General features: G+C 39.8%; 1 protein-coding gene across 2 annotated transcripts in view; it reads left to right on the plus strand.

Annotated features, from left to right (window-relative positions):
• The window catches only part of sec24d (SEC24 homolog D, COPII coat complex component), a 180,788-nt gene that overhangs the window by 88,126 nt on the left and 70,080 nt on the right, over positions 1-22,582 (plus strand). For both annotated transcript variants that reach the window (XM_048595371.1, XM_048595369.1), the window contains exon 9: positions 15,716-15,854. In XM_048595371.1, coding sequence (XP_048451328.1) covers positions 15,716-15,854 — 139 coding nt within the window. The remainder of the gene's footprint in view (positions 1-15,715; positions 15,855-22,582) is intronic.

Genomic DNA, 22,582 nt, shown 5'->3' on the forward strand with positions numbered 1-22,582 from the left:
TATGGAAATGTCCTCTCTCCACAGCTGCTGCCAGACCAGCTGAGTTTTTCCAGCATATTCAGTTTTTATTTTGTGTATGTGTACCTTGCCTTTAGAGAAGTCACCTTTAAGGACTCTGCTGCGTGCTTACAATGGCGTGAATCTGCCCGGCAGTTAGTCTGCTGTACATTTGCAAGTTGCACACCTAGAAATCACTCAATTCACAGCAATGCCTGCTTCAGAACTTGGAGTGAATTATACTGCTTTAAATAAACTAACCCACAGTGTTAATCAGTCCTTCTTGAGCCATTGATCAGTAGACCATTATCATTGGCATGACGGTGAAAAGTAAGTTAAGGGGAATGAGCAGAGATGTAGGGGTGAGGGTTAGAAGGCCTTCATACTGATCTCCAGGAGTGAGCTGGAGTGTCAGAATGCAGGTGAGCCTATTAAGATTGGCTGTGTGTCCCTTTCCCTAGCTCCCTCGTGTTCACTGCATACTTCAGGGGTCACATGCACTATATAGACCCCTACCTTTAAAATCTAGGCCGTGATTCCATGTGTGAATAACCATATTACATTGAAAAAATAAAGATTACCATAGAAATATATCACATGTTGCAGTGGCTGTTCAGCCCCAACATGAATTCTTGCTTGTATATGGACTAATACAGATTTATGAAGAGTGTGCCAGGTTTGACTAACCTGATAGAAGTTGATAAGGAGAATAATGGAAAGTAAAGTTAATGTTGGTTATAACTTCCAGAATGCATTTGACAAAATGTTGGTTGAGTAAATTAGAGTTTGTAGATTGGAAAGGAAATTGGTGGCTCTGACGGAGATGGTTTGGTTCTCGTGTGATGGATCCAAATAAAGACTATAGTTGATGGAAATCAAAATTTCCTAAGAATGTCAAATTGGAAGGAGGAGCAAACTACCAGGAGGAATGCAGCTGACAATGTATAGAATTAATGTCTTGGTCTTTTGTTCGTGGGGTATAGAAGGAGCCACTAACAACTAGCTGGAAAATCAGGAACATGAATCTTGGTTTTCTGTGCAATTAAATTGATAGGCAGAAATTTCAGGATGCCAAATCCATAGTTTTCTCGCCAGTATACTCTGTGAGGAAAGGCTGGTGCAGAAGGACGGATTGTAAATATGCTAGCAAAGTATAAAGTTTTAGTTAAACTGCATCTTGAATACCGTATGCAGTTGTAGACTTCTCATTAGAGAAGGTGTATATTAGTCCTGGAGAATGTGCAGCTTAGCTTTACCAGGATCACTCCAAGGATGAAGTGCTTGAATTAAAATCAAAGGCTCGAGCAACCAATTGTGCATTATTTTATCAGACCTAGGAGAATAGACAAGATATGCTTATTTCCAGCCAGAGTGAAAGCAAAGGCTTAAGAGGTCGTGATCTCAAGATAAATGCGAGATGCATGGAGAGGAGGATGTGTAGAAACTTACACAGGCAAATTTATAAGAATGTGAAATGCTTTATCATGAGTGTTGATCAATACTATGTAAATTATAGCTTTCAAACAGGTACAGCATAGTTATTTAAAAGTAAAGGGTTTGGGTAATCAGGGAAATTGCGATATGCACAATTAGTCCCTAAAATGAGCCTAAATTCAGTAAAGATGATTTCTTTGCCACCTTTATAATATTTAACTTCAGAAATTTACAGAAAATTACACAAGTCTCACCCTAAACTTTTGCAAGTGATTCCTAGGCCCCACAATGCCATTTAATTTGAGTTTTACTCTTTTGTCATTACAACTGTAATTGTGTCAACATTAACGGGAAGTGGATGATGTCATCAGAATTTGATGACTGGGATTCCTCTAAATGTACATGCCTCAGAAAGCAAGGCGATGGAGGACAGTATCAATTTACTTTAACAAAAGATTAAAGTTTGCTACCTCAGCATCAATAAAGCGCATTTCTCTTCTGCAGTGAGAAGAGCTACTTGACAGTTTTGCAGATTTATTAAAGTGCAAATTGTGATTATGCATTTTTTTGCAGATTGTAGGCGAGCTGCCCCAGGAAGTTCTTGTGAGGTAGACAAGATTTCACACGAAAAGACACAACAGCATTTTGCACAGAGGGACATAGTGTTCAGCTAACCAATTATTTAAATATAGCTGCATTTTTAAAATGTATTATATCAAAGTCATCTTTGTTAAATATCACAGAAAACTGTAGTCCAGAATTTTAAACATCCATTGGTGAAACTACATGGTATGCAGCATCACCTCTGAAGGGGAATGTATTAACATGCTTTAAACCCCTGTGTCAAACATTAGTAAAGATTGAATTACAGCATACATCTGTAGTTGTTATGATACTTTTATTTTAAATGCAGAGTATTTTATTGTACAAGTAACGACAATGTGAAGTATGGCTTTAATGTTTTATAACATCAAACACATTTGCCATCTATCTAAATTTTGAAGGATTTGCTTTAAAGTTGCAGAGCTTCCATAAGTTTTTAAAAACTACCCCTTTCTCTGCAAGTTTCCTTTCTATGTTTTAGTAGCATTTTAATGAAAGCAAAGATTTAAGTCTGTGACATTGAACTGATTTATTTTTCATACAACTGCAGATACCAATAAATTATATGTAATTTCATGGCCAGAAGGGATCGGGAGGTACAAGATTTTTTGACTATTTTTGGATGCAGCAGTTAGTTATAGAAAGATGTTTGAAACTCATATTTTTATGACTTGGCATTGGTGCTATCATGAGAACTTGGAATGATGACATATTAGAATTAATGTTTAGCTCTTAACTTTGAAGAGCATTTATTTGGCAGCCACATAAGTATTCTTATGCATTTAACTAACTGAGAGAAGTAAACCTTGACATATATAAAGACAGAAATATCAAACTAAAAATGTCTCATTGTCATTATATTGATTCTGTGAGGTCCTGAAAATGCAAGTTGTGCTATTTATAGCAACAATCTTTCTTTCAGTGGTAAATGAACTTAGTTGGAAGAAACTTGGAGATTCAGCAACGTTAGATAATTGCCATAATTCTCTAAATTGAAGAAAGTTGATAATACATCACTGCATGTATAGATTCACGCCAAAAACATGTACATTCTATAGGGCTGATATGATAAAATTTTCAAAGTCATCGGGAGGCTGGTTAGAGTAGATAAGTAAAAGCTTCAGGAAAGAGAGCGCGTAGAGTTAGAGTGATTTTCAAAAGAAGCATATATGATGTGGGAAAACCTTTTTCACACGAGTGGTTTGTGTCTAGAATACACTGCATGGATGTGTGGTGGACGCAAGTTCTATTGAGGCATTCAGGAGGGCACTAGGTGGTTATTTAAATAAGTGCAATGTGCAAGGGTATGGGGAAAATGCAGGAGAATGGCACTGAATCATGGTGCTCATTTGGAGAGTTAGTACAGACAAGATGGGCTGAAGGCTTTGTCAGCCCCATTCCCCATGCACACTCCATATGCATTATGAATCGTATTTCATGACAACTCATGGCTGCACCTTTTCTCCCTCAGGTGCTTAATATTCTCCATGCCAAGCCATGTCCCTCAACCCACATACCAGCATGGTTACTAATGCTATTTGTGCCAAACTATGGCATTTCCCTGCCCATTCACCCATTATATACTGTGTTCAGGACCAATAAATCTGATTGTAACAGCCAGACAGTTTGCAGTATTGTGACCAGAAAGAAGCAGAACTCTTAAACTGCACTGGTGAAAATAGGCGATGCCAGGAATGAGACCTGAAATCCTGGAATAGGGGCTTAGCCACTACTTATGCATCTCTGCAGAGTTGACCTATCACCATAAACATACAACCCTGTATCTCCATCGATGCTGTCTGTGCTGCTGAGATTTTCCAGAATTTTTTGTTTTATTTTCCTTAAAGTGACAAAGAGGGTACATACGGTGGAAGATATCTAGAGAGGAGTGGAAATCAGCCAGGATCCATAAATCCAGGTCTGTATCTGAAACAGCCAAGATTGGAGCCAGTGTATATGTTTAAAGAGAACCCTGCAGGCTTAGGAAAAATGTAATGGTTGCTTCAATTTAACATTGCATACACTCAAAGTGGGGTGTTTTCAATAGGGAGGGTAGCTAAAATCTGGGCCAAATATGTTGACAAGGAGAAGCTATCTATTTCTGGAGCAAAACTGGTTCTTAAATAATTAACATTTGTGAAATAAACTGTTGGTTTGAAAGATGTGTACAAATACAGCAAATGTACGCTATTCATATTACCATTAACAAGATTTTTCATTTACATTAAATTAAAGCAGATTGCTTTCACAACACTAACAAAAGTGAACCAAGCATAATGCTGTGGAATCACAGTACTTCAAAAAGTCTCAATGATTGAAACTACCTTTTCTAAATAATTATGCATCCTGCAACCACATCCAACTCTCCACCATTGACTGCTCTTCAACCATTTAACCTAATGTTTTAGAATTCTGTCCTCAAAACTATCACACTGTTCCATCCTGCTTAAAACACTCTTTGGCCAAGCTTTTAGTCATTCCTACTAATATATCAAACTTTCACTTGGTGTTTATTTTTATTATCTGATTATGCTTCTTTGAAGAACTTTGTAACTTTTCTGATTTTGAAGGCACTTTTAGTTTTAATTTTCCCCTAGTTTTTTAATAACTTCAATCACAAAAATTGCAAATTGGTCGAATGGATTCACACCATGGTCTTAGTGGAAGTGATAGAGTTCAGTGACCAGCAGTAAGCAGTTGTGGTGTTCATGGAAATGGTGTCTGAAAGGATCATTGAGTCCCAACCATAGTAAGCATGACTGGTTAAATTTCAGAGACAATAACTTGATCAAAGAATAATACAGGCAAGTAAAATGTACTTTTCTATCTTCTAGAAGATTGCATAAGGCACATCTATGAATATTTTGAGCCCTGTCTAACAGTTGGGTGTTGTTACATCCCAGTGCACAAATCTTTCAAAATTCTAGACAATAACGTGTGTGTGTGTGTAATGCAATAACCATTTAAAAAATACAGAAAGAAAATTTTCATTAGCTGTAAGGTTTAAGTGCCTGATTATATTTCAAAAATGTTATTTTGCTTCATAATGTCACCAGGGAATACATTTTCAAACTTTGCTTTCCCTTAAAACGGCATATTGTTAATTATTGCACTTGTTTGATAGTAATGGATAGAAAGATGTAATTATGGGTTGAATTAGAAAAAATTAGCAGATGGTGATTGAACAATAATGTGCACCATGTTTCTGATTTTCAGTGTTCGAATAGAAATAAATTATTTTTAATTAATCAGCTTTTTTGGCCTGATTTTTTTAGACAGTTATCATATTATGGATATGTAACATGTACATGTAGGGACTTAAAACAAATAAACATTAGAGTATGGCTGGAGACTTAGTAAGGTTAAGCAGAAAGGAAACAAGGCTACAATTGCAATGCCTTCATAAAATTGTTCTATCCTTTAAAAGTAAAACAAAACAAGGAACATTAGACCTTCAGCATTTGACATACCAGTTCAATGACAAGCTTTATTTTGGATATCTGCAACAATGTGCATGGCATCACAGTAAGAATGGCTTCAGTCAGTGGAATGGAAAATTTGTGGACCCATTCATTGTGTTTTCCACCACTCAATCATGTATACTTGATAGTCAACTTACAAAAACTAGTTCTGTGAAATATCTAGTGTCTACTTTCTCACAGCTCACAAACCCTCAGCTAATGCTGACCTTTCTGAGCAAGTCAGTCTCACTTTTTGATCTGTTTGTTTGCAGAATGTTAATTCATTATTGGCACAAGAAAGTAAATTTGACCTTTCTCTTTAAAGTCAAAGTAATTTTGAAGTCTGTAACAAAATATCTATTTGTATGACATTATAAACTGTACTATTCAGACAAAATCAGTGGGCCTGAGAGATCAGTGTTGAATCCAGCTTTGTTTGAGGCCTTGATCTTGTCTTAATATAGCAACTTCAAATAGGAGTTCTTAAAGGAACACTACTGCTGTCAACCCATCTTTTCCTTTTTTCTCAGTCTCTCTCTCTCTCTCTCTCTCCCATCCCCCCCCCCCCCCCCCCCCCCACCCCCACCCCCCACCAACCGATATACATATTTACGTTAATAATTATAATGTTCCCAAGCGTCAGGCTTCAGTTTAGCAAATTTCTATATGAATATAAATAGTTTTTACTATTGTAAAACATCACTTACAGGAAAGGACACAAATTAGGTGTGTACAATACATACACAGGACTGTAAACCAACCACAATGCAGTTGTTTCTGAGAGCATATTTCCACATGCTGTTCAGAATAATCTAATAGTGCTAAGACTTTGGTTATTTTGAGCTTACTTTGTTAGATATTTGGCATTAAGCATTCATTGTCCTAAGGCTAGTTCATGATGTTCCTTCTCTATGTACCCTGTTACTCAAAACCTGTCCTCTGTTATAAACCTCTACGCATACTACATGCGGCACCATTAATGAAGGGGGTGTATACCATTTCATTCGTTTTGATGTGTGCCATGTGTCTTGTGATAATGAAAGCATATTAATGAAAGATATCTTGGCTCAATCACAGGATTTAGCACTTGGAAAATCAAAATGGGTATCTCAGGATTAATTTACTTAGTGCTATTTTGTATTTACTTTGAGAATTAGTTTAAAAATAGTTGTTTTCCCTTCCAAGCAAAAGAATAGAATGTAAGAAATAAATTGATCTCATCTTCAGAAAATCACAGAGAAATAAAGGGGGAAATACTAGAATTTATAAAATAACTTTCAAGAAGGTACTTGTTGATTTTAAAGAATAATTATCAAATCAAAAATATGGGATCAAAAATTCCCAGTCATTTCAGTGCACTCACACAAGTGAGTATTGGGCATTCTATCTGGAAGCAAGCAACTCAATAGGTTGTTGAAAAAGGTGAGACGTCCTCCTACAAGACCAAGAATATAGCCGGAATATGACTTGGAACTCCCAGGGTATGGAGTTCCTGGATCTTCAGCCCTCCAATTGAGTCAATATGAGGTTTCCAGTGGTACACCAAGTCAGCATAGGCATGCCAGAACTGCCAAAAACTGAATAGCGCCACCCCACCCCCACCTCCAAGCTAGGATCATGATCTCTAACCACATGGTATCATAAGTAAATGCATCTGTACCTCCCATTGGCACAGAGATCAAGAGGTCTCCTCCTAACTCCTGAACCTTAGTTGGTTCTCTGACGGACGCCTCTGAAAGGAGCATCACAGCATGACAAGGACTTTAACAGGTGCCAGCTGTGTTGTTTTGTCAGAAATAAGACTAACAGTACAATATGAGAATAGAATGAGAACATCAGCACAGGTTGTGTAATTCTAATACTGCCCTGAAGGAAATGACACAGTTTTGTTGTATTATCTCTGCATCTGTTCAGAGTTCCTGACATGGTTTCCAGACTATTACAGGAATGAAAAAACAGATTAATTTGTTAGTCTCACTTTGATGTACTTTGTATTTGTTCTTTACTTGATAGCAATATATATAAATGTCCTTCCCAGGTGATATATGATCCAGCGATAACGTCCCTATAGACCAATGATAATAGTCACACATAGCAACAATATAGAAGTTTGATATACCCTGTGTCCAGGCAGCACTTTTTTTTAATAACCAGGAAAAGTAATTTCCACTATTGAAGTGTAATACTGATTAACAAATCCCTAAATAAATTGTGTTTGAAGTGGCGTTGGAAACAGTACAATTTTTAGTCATTAGTTAAAATAGTAAGATAACACATTTGGTAAATGGAATGCAGATTTAGAGGAACAGTGATGCACAGACATATCAGTGAAGATATCAAACTGTTGATTCCCTTTCAATTATTTAGGACTATAAAGTCAAAATCTGTTGTCATGATTCCTTTAAACAAGAGTGCAAAGCACATGTTGGATCTTTAATGATGTGTATGGGATGTTGTTGAAGTAGTATTCCAGAATTGTTTCTGCATCCAATTATCTGTCAAGCCAAGTACTCTTAGCATATAGTAAAAAGGAAGAAAAACCTGTATAAAATACTGATATGACCTCAACTGGAGTACTGTGATCAGTTCTGTGTATCACTGTTCAGGAGGAGATAAGGAGAACCTGTTTGCATTAATGGAAGGATTGAGAACTAGAGGGTATAAGTCTGTAGATAATTGTGAAAAGAAGTAATGGTGACCTGAGGACAAAAATTCACACATCAAACTTTAGGGTCTGGAATATACTGCCTGAGTTACAGTAGCGATAATGGCAGGGTCAATTGAAGTCATCAAAGGGGAATCGAATCTAAAAGAAAAAAATGGCAGGGCTATGGGGAAAAGGCAAAGGAATGGCACAAGGTGAATTGCATCTTCAAAAGGCTGGCACAGACATGATGGCATGAATTATCTCCTCTGGGCCACAACCATTCTACGATTCTAATTGAAATTTGAGAGGCTATATTTTTAATTTGAATGACTTATTGTCACGTGTACCGAAATACAGTGAAAAGCTTTGTTTACGAGCGGTACAGGCAGATCATAGTAAGCAAAGGATGTACAGATCAAAAAGACTTAGAGGTACACAAGTTACTTTGCACACGGCGTGCACCAGGTGAGATCAACGTTAGCAAGATCAGTGTTATTTGAGGCAAGAGAATCCATTCATCAGTCTGATAACGGCTGGGAAGAAGCTGTTCCTGAACCTGCTGGTGCGCTTGTTCAGGCTTCTGTATCTTCTGCCTGACAGAAGAGGCTGTAGGAGGTCATTACCAGGGTGCAATGAGTCTTTGATGATGTTGGCTGCCTTTCTGTGCAGAGAGTCATGTAAGTAGAGTCCATGGATGGAAGGTTGGCTTCCGTGATGGTCTGGACTGTGCACACAACCTTCTGTAATTTCATATGGTCCTGGGCAGAGCAGTGGCCATACCAGACCGTTATGTACCCAGATAGTGTACTTTTGATGGTGCATCTGTAGAAGTTGGTGAGGGACCTTATGGACATGCTAAATTTCCTGAGCTGCCTGAGGAAGCAACATTGAGCCTTCCTGACTGTCACATCTACGTGGGAAGTCCAGGACAAGTCGTTGGTTATTGTCACTCCAAGGAACTTGATGCTCTTCACCCTCTCAACCTTCATTCTGTGCTACATAGGTGGGACAGGAGGCAAACAAGCCTGCTGTTTTCTGAATCATAGAATCCCTACAGTGTGGAAATAGGCCATTCAGCCCAACAAGTCCACACCGACCCGATGAAGGGCATCCCATCCCTTGCAACCCTGCATTTCCCATCATTAACACGCCTAACCTGCACATCCCTGAATGCAATGGGGCAATTTAGCATGGCCAATCCACCTACTCTGCATATCTTTGGACTGTGGGAGGAAACCGGAGCTCCTGGTGGAAACCCAAGCAGACACGGGGAGAAAGTGCAAACTCCACACCGACAGTCGCGCGAGGGTGGAATTGAACCCGGGGGTCCATGGTGCTGTGAGGCAGCAGTGCTAACCACTGAGCCACCGCGCCGCTCCGTCTGCTATCAGTCTGCGTCTCTGTCTCCTGCCTAATGCTGGTCTCTTAACAATTTTCATGAAGACAGAATCAGAAGGTAGTGCAGCCACCTGTCTGCCAGCAATGGGGAAACCACTTAGGCCACCTTGTAGCATCTATGAACTCTTCAAATGCTGTCGAGTTGAAGAAACAGCCAATGGATAGAGGCAGCCTCTCAGCACTGAACATTAGAACTACATCTGTTTGGGAGCAACAACACCACTCCCCTTGACCCCACTACCTCCACTATAGTCAAAGCTCCACAGCTGCAGTCACTGGCCCTCTACAATGATGCTGGGACATTTTTAGCCTCTTTTATTTTAAGAACTTGCAAAAGCTCTTCAGAGACAGCACCTCCGTCTTAAGGTATTCTCTCTTTCTCCAACCTATATGAGCAGTTCCTACCTCTGATGATGGAGCTGCTGATCTCTCAGTGCTGGGTGCCTCCTACTGGCCTTTCTGCCCCCAAAACCTACCTGCTATGCTCAATTGGATGGGGTTCCTGAAGGCTGTCACTTGATTGAAAATCACCCTCTGGATTTCTGCACAAATATGCGTGTATTCCCAATTCTTATTTCCACCCAATCGCAATATCACAACCCATCAACAAGCCCTAGATTGTTTTTGCCAGTATTGGTGAAGTAATGGCAGCAAATGTGAAAATTCCATTGTCATTACCACTACAGAATCCGGGGTTACACTGGGCTAAGTCAAAATTAAATGATTTGACTGTCTGGGTCATGTAAATTATCCCTGTGACTTTTTTTTTTAATTGTTCAGTTCGGTGGAATATTTTTGGCTTTGGTTTTCTGTTTATGATTTGCATCTGTTAGAATGTCAAATAATGAGAATACTAAGCTGGTTCATTTGAAATCCAAACAAGTAATCATCGGTTGATCATCATTATAAAAACAAAGATGAGTTCTACTGCCTAAAACAAAAAAAACTTCCAAAAATTTTCAACATGTTGGCAACAGGCAAATTTCCCTTGTACCTGTCTATAGTATGTGAAACAAAAGTGACTGCTTGAACATGCCCTGGCTCACTGTGGTTTCGGTACTTTGCAGTATCTACTTTTGTACGAGTCATGAAATGGCTCTTCAGCTGGTCCTGCCATGTGTATTGCAAAGTATAAAAAGAAACTTGTAGAAAACCGTCAGCAAGTCAAGCAGCACCTATGAAATGAGTAATAAAGTTAACCTTTCGTACTGATGATCTGTCATCAGAACTACTGATGCCTGAATAGTCCTGTCACTTTCTGCCACGTTATGCCATTTGCGTGGTGAGCTGATGGAATTAAATATTTATCAGATTAGCTTCTACAAAAGCTAAGTTGCCTTCTTTTCCCAACTGCATGGCATCAAAAGAGCTGATGGGTGAACTGACCACACCAGATGCTTACACTAACGTTGCAATAAATGACTAAAGTCGTCTCAAGAAAATTAGTCAATTGAATTGAATACTGTAGTCCATTTCCATCCCCACAGTTCTTACACGTTGCAATGCATTTTCTGATTTATCTGTGCCCACACCATTAATACTGCATAGCTTCAGGCCTCCAGACAGTAAGAAAACCTGCTGTTTTTATGGATTCAACTGCAAATTATGGAGTTGTTATGCAGACTGGAATGCTGTGGTTCTCAATGAATTGACATGCACCACTGCAAAGATATGTGGAGAGGATTGGTAGTTCTCAATGGAAGTGGACATTGGCATTACACTTTGTGCTGGTGGCTGGTATGACTATTCCTGAGCAGTATCTGATCTGAGCCATTTTTACAGAGGTAGAATGGAGAAGGTTGGGAGATGGTAGTAGTGGTAGTTAGTTAGTTAGTTAGCCAGCCAAGTTAGTTAAGGGCTAATTAAGGCCTACTGTCGGAGGCCAACTTTAATTTTTCACTTGGCCTCCAACGTTTCTCAAAGCAACAAGAAAAATATAACAGCCTAGAGACACCAATCCATTGGAAGACCAGATGGAAGATCAGTACTGTAGCAGGCATTCCCTGCCTGCTCATTTCAGTTACCCAAAGCCCATGGAGAGGTTGTGGTGGTCCATCTGCTGAGACCACTTTTAATTTTACACTTAAAAATGTTGAAGACAGGATGTTTCCATCTTGTGGCGCCATACTCCACCTTTACCAGCAAAAATGACTGTTGTTGTTTCACAGGTGGAGAGCCTCCTGTTGACCGTTCAGCTTTGAGAGTCCACGTACCATGCCTCGTTGAACAAAGAGTCTGTCCTCTGCTTGTTTTTTTTGTCAATTTGGGGAAAAAAAGAGATGGGTAGCTGTTCTCAATATTCCAGGCTTCCGACCCACCTGAGAGTCTGCTGGCAGCATTCTGATTCCCGGAGGGGCAATTTTTCTCGTGGTAAATAGACTACTGACCAAATTTCTGAAGTGTGTAGCTGAGGAGGGCATACCCTGTTCCTACCCTGCCACTACATGTTTCTGATCACTGGAGCTCAATGAATTTCCAGTCCACAGTTTGATCTGATGATGAATCGACATGTATGCATTTTTTAAAGAAAAGAAATAGAAGATTCAGCTTCTGGATATTTTTTGCTTCCTCCATTAACTCTGCTTCAAGCTCTCCTTATAAACAATGATGCACTCATTGTAAACATTCTGTGGCAAACTAAATATCAATTGATAAAGTTAAATATTCTGCTGTGAAAGTGTTTTGTTTGTCAATTTAGAACAATGGAATTATAATTTTGTCAAGATATTGAAGCCTAATTTAACCCTTGGGAGAATCTTGTTCTTTCGAGACTGATTATGGAGGTGGATCTGGGGGCAGGACAGGTTTTCTTGTGTGAAAATACCAAATTTATGGATGGGCAGGCATAATGCTTTGCCTCCCGCTGGGATCTTCCAGGCTCCAACTTCTGGGCACCAATCTTATAAGGCACGCAGATCACTACTACAACCCAGGAACATTGGTTAACCTCTACTCATCGCCCCCTGGCATACTAGAGATGTCAGAGATCAGGCAAAAAGTGCATCACAGTTCACTGACACTATCCGAGAGGTTCCCCTAAAAGCTGTCCAGGAGGGAAGGAAGGTGCTTTTTCCCTGGGAATGGCAGCAGAAGCACTTCCTGGATAACAGAGGCAGAGGTAGCTGCAAAAGTTAGCTCTCAAGAGCAGCTCAAGGGAACCTGGCCCCAGTGCCACCATAGGATGAATGATCTGCACTCTGCCAGGGTAAGTGCCACTCTCTACTCAATGCTTCATGCCCCCATGCACGTGAGTTAACAGCTGAGTTCTAAGTTTACCACTGTACGTGATGGTCACACAATTTTGGGTGCCAAACATCTTCCATCAGGCAGCTCCATGTGCAATCAATGTCTGTCACTTCAATGTAGCTACCAGTGTAGCACCACTTGCACCACAGTGCTGCTGCCTCTCATATCTCTGACAGAGTTTGCACTTAAAATATCAAAGCTGCTACAACATTCATCGCAACTAGGAGCATGGGCACATGGGACAAGGACGACACCACAAAAGATAGCTTCAGGATGAGCACCTTGCAGTTAATTTAGGCACGTCCAACATATTTATCAAATGTATCAACTCCAACTTTTTGACAATACCATTCCACCCTTCAATCAGAACCCTTAACTCCTAATTTCCCATATGCCAGTTTTTAATTTAGTAATGCACATGGACAATTACAGCTCTGGGGATTGAGATCTCTAACTATATCTATTAATGTAGGAAAGTGCTAACATACCCACAGCAATGGCTTTCCCCTTGCTTCTTTCATTCTACAGAAAGACATTCACGATAACAAATCTTCACAGACAAGTATGGTAGGGAGGAATTGCCTAACATAGGCTATTCATGCTTTTGAGGAGCAGGCCACCAGGTTTGTAGGAGAGCAAGGGGAATTTGCCCGTGCTGTACAGGAGATTGGATATCTACAGCCATCTAATGAGAAAGTCTCCAAGTGGTTACTCTCGGATGCATGTTAAGCTCTAATGTCTTAATGAAATCTTGGGTAAGGCTCACAACAGATCTTCACGTTTTTCTGTGCATCCTCTAGATTCTACTCCTAAATCAGGGCCAAAACAAGAAGAAGCCCAGCTCCTGGCCCCATTTCTATTAACACCTAACAGCACAACTTGGAGGATGGATAGCCATGAACCTCAAAGGCTGCATTGTTCTCTCATCTCTCCTGCAGCATAGAGACATTCATTTCAGTGGGTAATCTCAGTGAGGCTTGAGGCCACGTTCTGGGGAGCATAGCCCTGACATAGTTCCACACTGACAGGAGGAAGAAACATCCCTGACACTTGAAGGCTTTCTGCAGACCAAGCTTTTCCTGGGGCCAGTATAGATTACAAGCCTCTAGGCACCACCTTAATGAGTTGATTGAGATACAGCAGGACATCAGGCAGTGGGGCCGGAGATCATGCACAGAGAGGAGCCTACTCAAGTTCTGTCAGATATCATGGCTCTAACAGGTGACTGCATGGCTGTCTCCATGGGGCCTGCTTCTGTGATAAGGCAGATTCAACAGAACATTCAGTATCTGTCCAATAGGTGTGGAGATCTTCACTCCATCACTTGAGCATTGGATACATGCATTCATTGGTCAGGTGAAAGGAACTGATGGACCTTGAATTCCCTCCAGGTATGGAATTGCCTCGAGGAATGAGGGAGGTGTGATTGAGCACAGACAAGGAGGAGGAGTGGTAGGCAGATATCCAGGGATTGTCATCTTGAGAGATTATATGAGGTGCCCTGCAGCACCACCTACTCTTCACCATAAGTGAGGATGACTTTCTCCTTTCTTGTGGTATCCCCTCTGCTCTCGAATTTCTCCCCTGACTGTTGGTCCTTCTGCTTCCTCTCTTGATATTCCCGTGATTCCACTCCTATCCAAATCCCCAATCCCTGCCTCATCATTATTCACTCCCCAGCTCACCAAAATTATCCCCATTGTGTTCGCTACCCTTAAACGTGTAACACTTACCCTTCTGTCCCTTTGCCTTTGCCTCTATCACTGTGCCTTTTCTCTGTGCATCCCAGATTTCTCCCTCCGTTTCCCAAAAACCTTCCAGTGTCCCGAACAACCCTGACCTTTAACTTACATTCCCCACCTTTCCTTCTGTGAACCTTTTCCGTTGAGCGCCTGTTTCATTTCAGTTACACCCAACTCCCTTCCCTGGTCAGCTTTGCTGATGTTCCGTGGCTGAGCAGGTTAGTTATGAAGAAGTCAAATTACAAAAGAAGTTTGTACTCAGCAGAGCTTAGATGAAGTAGTCTATCTAGAAAGTGGAGTAGAGGCAACAGCTCAGCAATTATCAGGTTGAATGGTGAAACAGAATTGAGGAGCTTAATGCTGTACTCCTGCTCCTATTCTTCCTTATCTTTTTGCATATGTTGGAATGAGAATGTACATTCATGTTCATATAAAAACATTTATAAGGTGTGCTTACTGACGATTTGTAAAACTGCTGAGTTGCGTAGACTCCCTGTTTGATCTGTGCTTTGTGTTGAGCTAACCACGCTCAGCAGTTAGTCTCAGTGTCACTAGATGAAGGGGTGGAAATTCAGTTCTGGGTCCATTGATAATCACTGTTTACCAAACTCTGCCAAAAGGTAAATATGTTTGGACATTAGATGAGGGACAGAATTGACTTGCCTGTAATGGCCCATGCAGGTGAATAGTCTGGTTCTTATTCTATAATTGCACATAACTAGATAACTGGATCAGAGTACTGGAGTATGGTGAAGGGTCAATGCAGTCCAGAGGAGAAAGGAAAAGATTGTCAAGAAACAAATAAAAAAGTGACATAGATATAGCAATAGTTCGTATGAACACAGGATTTTGTAATAAATTTCATACGCTGTCCTATCTGTTTTATATTATAACTTAAATCTAAATAACAAATATTATAAAACTTGGATTGACTTCTAATGTGATGTGAAAACTGCAATTAAACATATTTATTTTTGCGACTAATAGTTGAATTTAAAATAAATCTGAAGGAAAATATCTGCTCATATTTGGTAATTTTTCCTTTATACCTGTGTGTTATGAAATAGTAAATCCTTATAAAGAATAAATTAATAATTCCTCTAGAGAAATATGTTGGGGAAATTCTTCTTTGTAATCATAGGTTTGATTTGCATGTTTCCATTTATTAAACCTTTTCATTTTAACAGGCACCGATCTGTGTTGTGAGCCATGGAGAGAGTGGACCAATTCGCTGTAACAGATGTAAAGCCTACATGTGTCCATTGATGCAGTTCATTGAAGGTGGACGGAGGTACCAGTGTGGATTCTGCAGTTGTATCAATGAAGGTTACTACTTCACTTTATTGACTCTGCACATCACAAACTTTACAAGAGTTTAATAAACTTCACAATATGTTAATCTGTTCAGACAGTTTAGATAGTGATTGTTCCAATTTAGTAAATATTTTTATTTCCCTTATAAAGTGAGAAAATAGAACTTGCTTTTGATAACTTGCCCTTATTAGGGCAAGTTTAATGCAGCTCTCAAATCCATTATCATATCTGCCTCAGGGTAGGTTGGTGCATGGGGAGTGGCACATAGCCACAGGGCTCATCAGAATATTTCCAGCAGGCTGTAAATGCCAATTGTGCTTTTAGCAGCAGTTTACTAGCTTGACCCATTTGGCTGGCTGGTTCTTCAATAATGATTCTCAGATAAGTTCTCAAGAATTGAAAAGAGATTAGGCTTGGTGTAATTGAGGATGCTGAGTCGCCCTCAGGTGTAGTGCAGACCGTGAAGAAACATGTAAAATTTTTATAATCTTTACCTGCATTTGCTTAACAGCAGTTTGACTTCATGGACAGAATCATTTGGGGTCTGAGCAATTGGATCTATAATGAGATTAGTGGCAGAATCAGATGATAAATCCTGTGAGGCCTATTTCAACATTGTGTGCATCTTGTGCCATCTTTTGCTGAATGGCGAGGCATGTTTCTTGCTAGTTAAAGGAGATTATTGCATCCTTAATGCTTTATTAATTGCCCAACTCAACTCATTAATATTACCAAATATGTCAACAAGCTAGACATTGAGAAATCTCAGGATGCAAATCTGAACAGGTACCTGGCAATTTCAGCTCGCCACTTGCTCCAAAGGGCTTCCATGTTGGACACCAGGCATCACCATCTTAGGGCACACTACATGGGTTCCAGCCATATGCACCCACATCCATGGGCATTGACATCTAACATGTGCCATCCTCCTAAGAAACCTCATGGCACATCTCCAGTCCATTTACAGTCCATTTCAGTGCAGGACCTTGGTTTGCACCAGCAACTATCATTGTACTGCTGCAGCAAGGGCACTGTGCGTGGGATATGCACCTAACTTGCATGTGGACCAGACCGCATCTGAGTGCTCTTCACTCACTATCATAGTGTTCTCTCACTCTGAGTCTATCTGGATGCTCACGTATTCCCTTCTTTGCATCTCCTTGCATTGCCGTTTTACACTTTGCCACCTTAACCAGAAATACCATGTTCATATTACCTGTGTCTTGCCTGACACAATGCCAGGAAGCTTGTCATAGTTGTCAGCAGGCCTCAGTTACATTGAGGAGGATAGCCTTCATCAGCGAGTCCTGGCACGGTAAGTCAAAGGCAGTCTCTGATACCAGTCCAGGAGCTTGAACGCAGTCATTAGCCAATCGGGATAGTCGCTTTCAGGATGCTGTCCACTTAAGTGGTGAAGAGGTCAGTGTTGTGCTGTCCACCACAGGCCCTGACTCTTTCTGATCTAATGTAGGCTGTTTTCCTCCTGGAATGAGAGAGAGGCTGGTATTACGGAGGATGAAAAAGAGTGGCACGACTGTTACGTTGTTGCAGGTGGGGAGGTGACTCGAGCGAGTGACTGGGCAGTGCAGAGAGTCTGATGGAGTTAATGGTGTCACCACCTGGGGTAGATGACAGTGAGTGACGGAAGATGTTGCAGCGAGCAGTGAGAGGGGTGGAGTATGAGCCTTGATGGGAGGTCAGTACAGTAGCAGAGATAAGAGAGAAGATTGTGGCCCTTCGATTGGCGGAGTGTAGAAGGACATTGACCGTCTTCCTACAGTGCTACATATTCCTCCAGATGACTGAGACTGCTTTAACCCAAGTAGCAACCTCAGACCAGTCTGGCATGTTCTGGTGTGATGACCTCCATCGCTGGTTATGTGGGAAGAGGAAGCCCTCTATGTTTGCACTTTCCTATCCAACAGGATCTCTAGTACCCTGCCCTTAAACCAGAGCACCAGTTTCTCCTGACTGCCCGTGTCCATGGCAAATGGCAGAAACTATGCTGGGCAGCTCCAGACTGGCAGTGCTTGTCTGTGTGCACAACGGGAATTTAAAGATGGGGCAGGCACAAGGGATCCCATTCTTTTGGCAGGTATCGGCTGAGTGGCTAGTTGTTCTGGGAATGGTGTGGTAGCTGGGTCTACAATCGGACGCGAGAGCTCCATAGGGTCAGGGTAGGTAATTAATGAAGTCAGTTTGGTAAGATACGGTGAGAATTCACACTAAGTCTCGTGCAAGACTCCCTCCGAAAATATGCAACATGACTCACTTAGTCAGACAAAAGTAAGATTCAGCCCTGTGTTCTTCAAGGGAAGATGATATATTGTAATTCAGGTTTAATGCTTCAACCCTTATTAAGTATTGCTTCATTCAACTTTCAAATTGCAACAGAATAGGGGATCTGTACCTTTTCTAAGACATTTAATTAGTTTATGTATCCCAGGAGGCAAAGATTTGCATTTAAAAAGCTTACCATGTTCTGGTATATTTGGAAACAAACTTTAAGATGTCTTTTCTTGAACAGAAAATGCTTTGGTTACACAAATTAATCAGGCACGTGGGACTGACTTTCTTAAGTTGCCTTGTTTGATTTAATAGCTAAATTACCCATCAATTTCTCCACTAACATTACTACATTCCCTCAGTTGAAATCAAACCATATTTGTTCAAAGAAAGATCTGTAGAGTCTGTGAGCTGGGAGTAAGTGGTTGGCTTTTTTCCGAGTTCATTGCCAGGATTGTTTGACTGGAACATTTTACTTTAGTTGGATTTTATTCAGTTGGATCATAATAACCCTTTCCCTTATAAAGTAAGCTTGTTAACACTGGATCGTAAAATCTTTCTTCCTGCTGCCTCCCCACAAATTGTAGAGCAAATCCATTGTTCCATCTTGGTAATCAGGCGAACTATTGGTATGTTTTTAAAATCAAAGGATATGAGGTACAATATTAAGCAGCCAGTGTGCTGAGGATTATTGCAGTTTATGTTGTAATGTAATGACAGTTAATGACTGTTTTTAAGAGGTATGCTGTAATAGGATTACTATGAGTTTTGTTTTCCATAAAGTCCATGTATGAGTGAGAATATTTGCTTGTGTTTAAGCTGCTTTTGCAGGAAGCTACTCTGGATCTGTAGGTTTCAGCTGTTCATGTGACACTATGGGAGTCCTTGGAACACCCCAGTGAAATTTAAGGGCTGGCGTATTTTTCATGCTGTGAAGAAGAAGATGAACTGCAGCACAGCAAACTTTGTGTTTGCCAGTTTCCCAGGAACTCCGAGCTGCAGCCAAACTGGTCACTTGATAACAAGCTACCAACTAGAGGGTGCTTTGTGTAAATGAGCATTGGAAACTTTTCTGCAGCTGCAGTTTGTAAATGTTTGAAACTGCTATTTAAAAGATTCAGGATCATTTCCGTGTTGGAGTGGGCTTTGCCAATCTCTTGCAAAGATTGTGACAGGCCCTTTGGGATCTCTCGACATCAATGTGTCTCATCCTGACTGCGAAAGATTGATGGAGCAAGTCCAGATAGAATACCTTGCTGTGTAGCTGAAGTCCATCTCCAAAAGGCACAGAAAAAGACGGTTGTGCTGTTTGGATTTCTAGCATACCTTTTCTGTAGGAGGCTTAAGGGCAAAGAATGAGCACAGCTCCGCTCATTTAGAGGATCTGAAAATAGGAAATCGGGCAATTTAAGACTAGCCAGACCTCCTTATGATAGATACATAAACAGAATTTAAACTGCAGAAAGTTTCCATTCTCCCTGTTACATTTGACATGACAACACTCTCACACTCTTTATAATTGCACATGCATGCTTATAAAGCAGGCTACTATTTATGTATGGGATTTAAAAACTGGAATTATTATCACTTGTGGATGTAAGATCATACAGCAAACTTTCAAGAAAACCTAGCTGCAGGATAGATATTGATTTATTAACACACGGTGCATGGTGCTGCCAGGTTGAACAATAAGCCTTCAGGCTGAGACCTGAAGAAATTTGAGTGGGACTTTCACTTGAACCTATTGGACATTAGTTTGCATCTTGATTGACCATGTCAAACAGAAAATGTAATTTTGTTCGTATTTAATGAAGCTTTACTGTGAACTTCCAAAGACTTGTTCAGTTAAAATCTTACATCTATATGTACAATCCTGCCAGACTCTATGAAATCAATGACCACACTAGAAAATGTTGACATTCAAATACTCTGAAAACATACGTTGACTTTATTTGTCAAAACGTGTCATTGTAACAGATTTTTATGGCAGAAAGTGACATCATCTACATCATCTTATCAAAGCAAATTATAACTTGTTTATGAAGGAAAGAATACATGATTGGTTTTGATATCTATTGAGTGCTTTTGAGCACTGACTGATCATAAATGATATTGTTTGAATTTTGTACAATCACATCTGATGTCAATTGGTTACCAACAATGTAAGTTATTGCCAATCAATTCGACTCCAGCATCTGCAGTTCTTGCTTACTCTAAATTATTGCTACTTGCTTATTTGGGATGTCAAATGATAGCTCCATGATCACTTTGAATGCAGATGTTCACAAATGAGGGCATATGTTGCCTCTCCAATGCTAATGAGCATGAAAGGATGTCAGAATTTTCTTGTGATCAATGTTGTGTCACTGTGTGGTGGTATAGAAGCTTGCACCCATGTAAATGCACGGTAAAACCACAAAGAACATAAAAGAAATTTAAATGAAATATAAAAGTGGATTGAATATTTTGCTGTATTATTCCAATCATTCTTTCACCATCTGGTAGCAACTATCTAGATTTCCCAGCAGATTTCCTTCTCATGGTATTTAAAACTACCTCACTTTTCTGCAATTTCTTCCTCTTTGCAGTTCTAATACTTGTTGACGTCTGCCAACTCACGTTATTTTGACATTTCTATCTCCATTTAAGTATCCTCTCCATATCCCAACTATGCTACATTAGTAATCACAGTTCTGCTTGTTTCCAGCTCCCAATCTTGTTTTATGACAATTTTTATCATTTACCAATATTTATCATTTTTCTTTGTCTCTTACTTTTTGTTTTGCCCATGCCAACTCCTTTTCTCAATAAAAAGACGATCTGGAGGCCCATTGTTTTAAGTACTGTTACCAGATGTTTGATAATATAACGAATGTTCCAAGTTTTCTTCCCTCCATATGGCCTCTGCATGATAATAGAGCTAACATCAGAAACATGAATTGAAATATGCATCCTGGTATGCTGTGCTTCACTGCCTACAGTTCTTTATATACTGTGTATCATGGCTTCTCACATCTAAGAAATGGAGATGCTGTAAACGTGGGAAAGCCGTTTCAACCATGATATTTGTGTTGGCTTTTCCTGGAGAAATAAATTGTGCGGTTCCAGTTGCCCTGAATTCCCAATGTATCTAACTCTGATTCAAATATTTAAGGAACTTTCTATTAAAATTGTTCAAAACTCCAATAATATATTACATTAAGAAATTTCTCCCTTTCTAAGTAATGCCTTTAAACCAATGACTAATCCTCAATCAGAGGAACTACTCATTAGCAATTCACTTGAACGAAACACTTAATTATTTTATAAACATCCATTATATCTCCCTTTAGCCCACTCTGCTCTGGCATTTTGTGTGTAAGCAACAGGAGAATTATAGAGGATTTTTTTTTAAAGTTTCTGGGATCCTGAAAGCACCAGAGGTTATTGCCTGTACCTGTGCAACCAATTAAATAGCATTTGTGAACTACAAGAATTGCCAGTCCACCTCTGTTGATCTGGTTAGTAACCAACAAGGCAGTATATAAAAGAAGGAGCTGCCCCAAAAAACTGGCCAGATCTCATTTCTACCAAAAACCCACAACAGCACAGATTTGGAGTTAAGTTTCAGTTGCTTTAGATGAATCGTTGAACATGACAATAGGAATGGTTCAGTCCAATTATAGTTCTTCTTAAACGCCGCTGATGATATACTGATCGGCATTGCAAAGCAAGAGACTTGTGTCAGAAATAGTATAAAAGCACATCACTCTCTAATGTTGTTACAACACAGTAGGTACATTAGACTGTTAGTGTAATGCCATAAGTATATCAATGGAAGTATTCTGATGGAGAATGGTTTCCTATAATGCCAACAACAACAACAACAACCTATAATGCCTATAATGCCAAATCTGTTGAAGTCACTGCGCTATTACTACAAAATTGCACTCATAACATTTTCACTCAATTGAAGATATACCCCAGTGCTGGAGGCTGTTTTGTATCAGATCCTCTTCACTGCCAGTTTGAGGACTCGGGTATCCCATTTCCAGAATCAAGTTGACAGACCCGGTGTGATTACTGGGCTTAATCTATGCTACTGACCCCATAACCACAGATAACACTAACTTCTTAGGATGTTTTATTTAATTTGCACTGGAGATTCCTGAAAGGCATAAAGAGCTTCCCCCATCTTATATAACATGAGTCTAGTTTAGGTCAGGCTAGCTAGTTTTGGCAGTTTTTTTGGTGGGTATAAAGATATTAAATATGGATCATAGAGCATTGCATATTATCAGAGATGCCATATTCTAACAATACCTCATAAATTCCTATGTATGGCTAGGTAGATTGACATTGCAATAAAGACAGCACGTTGGACTTATAAATTAAAATGCAAATTGTATTTCAGCAATTGCTGTTCACCAGTGTGTATTTTTTTCTGTTTTATTGTAAATTTACAGAAAATTAAT

This window comes from Rhincodon typus, chromosome 1 (assembly GCF_021869965.1).
Source record: "Rhincodon typus isolate 14 chromosome 1, sRhiTyp1.1, whole genome shotgun sequence".
NCBI classification, from domain to species: Eukaryota; Metazoa; Chordata; class Chondrichthyes; order Orectolobiformes; family Rhincodontidae; genus Rhincodon; species Rhincodon typus.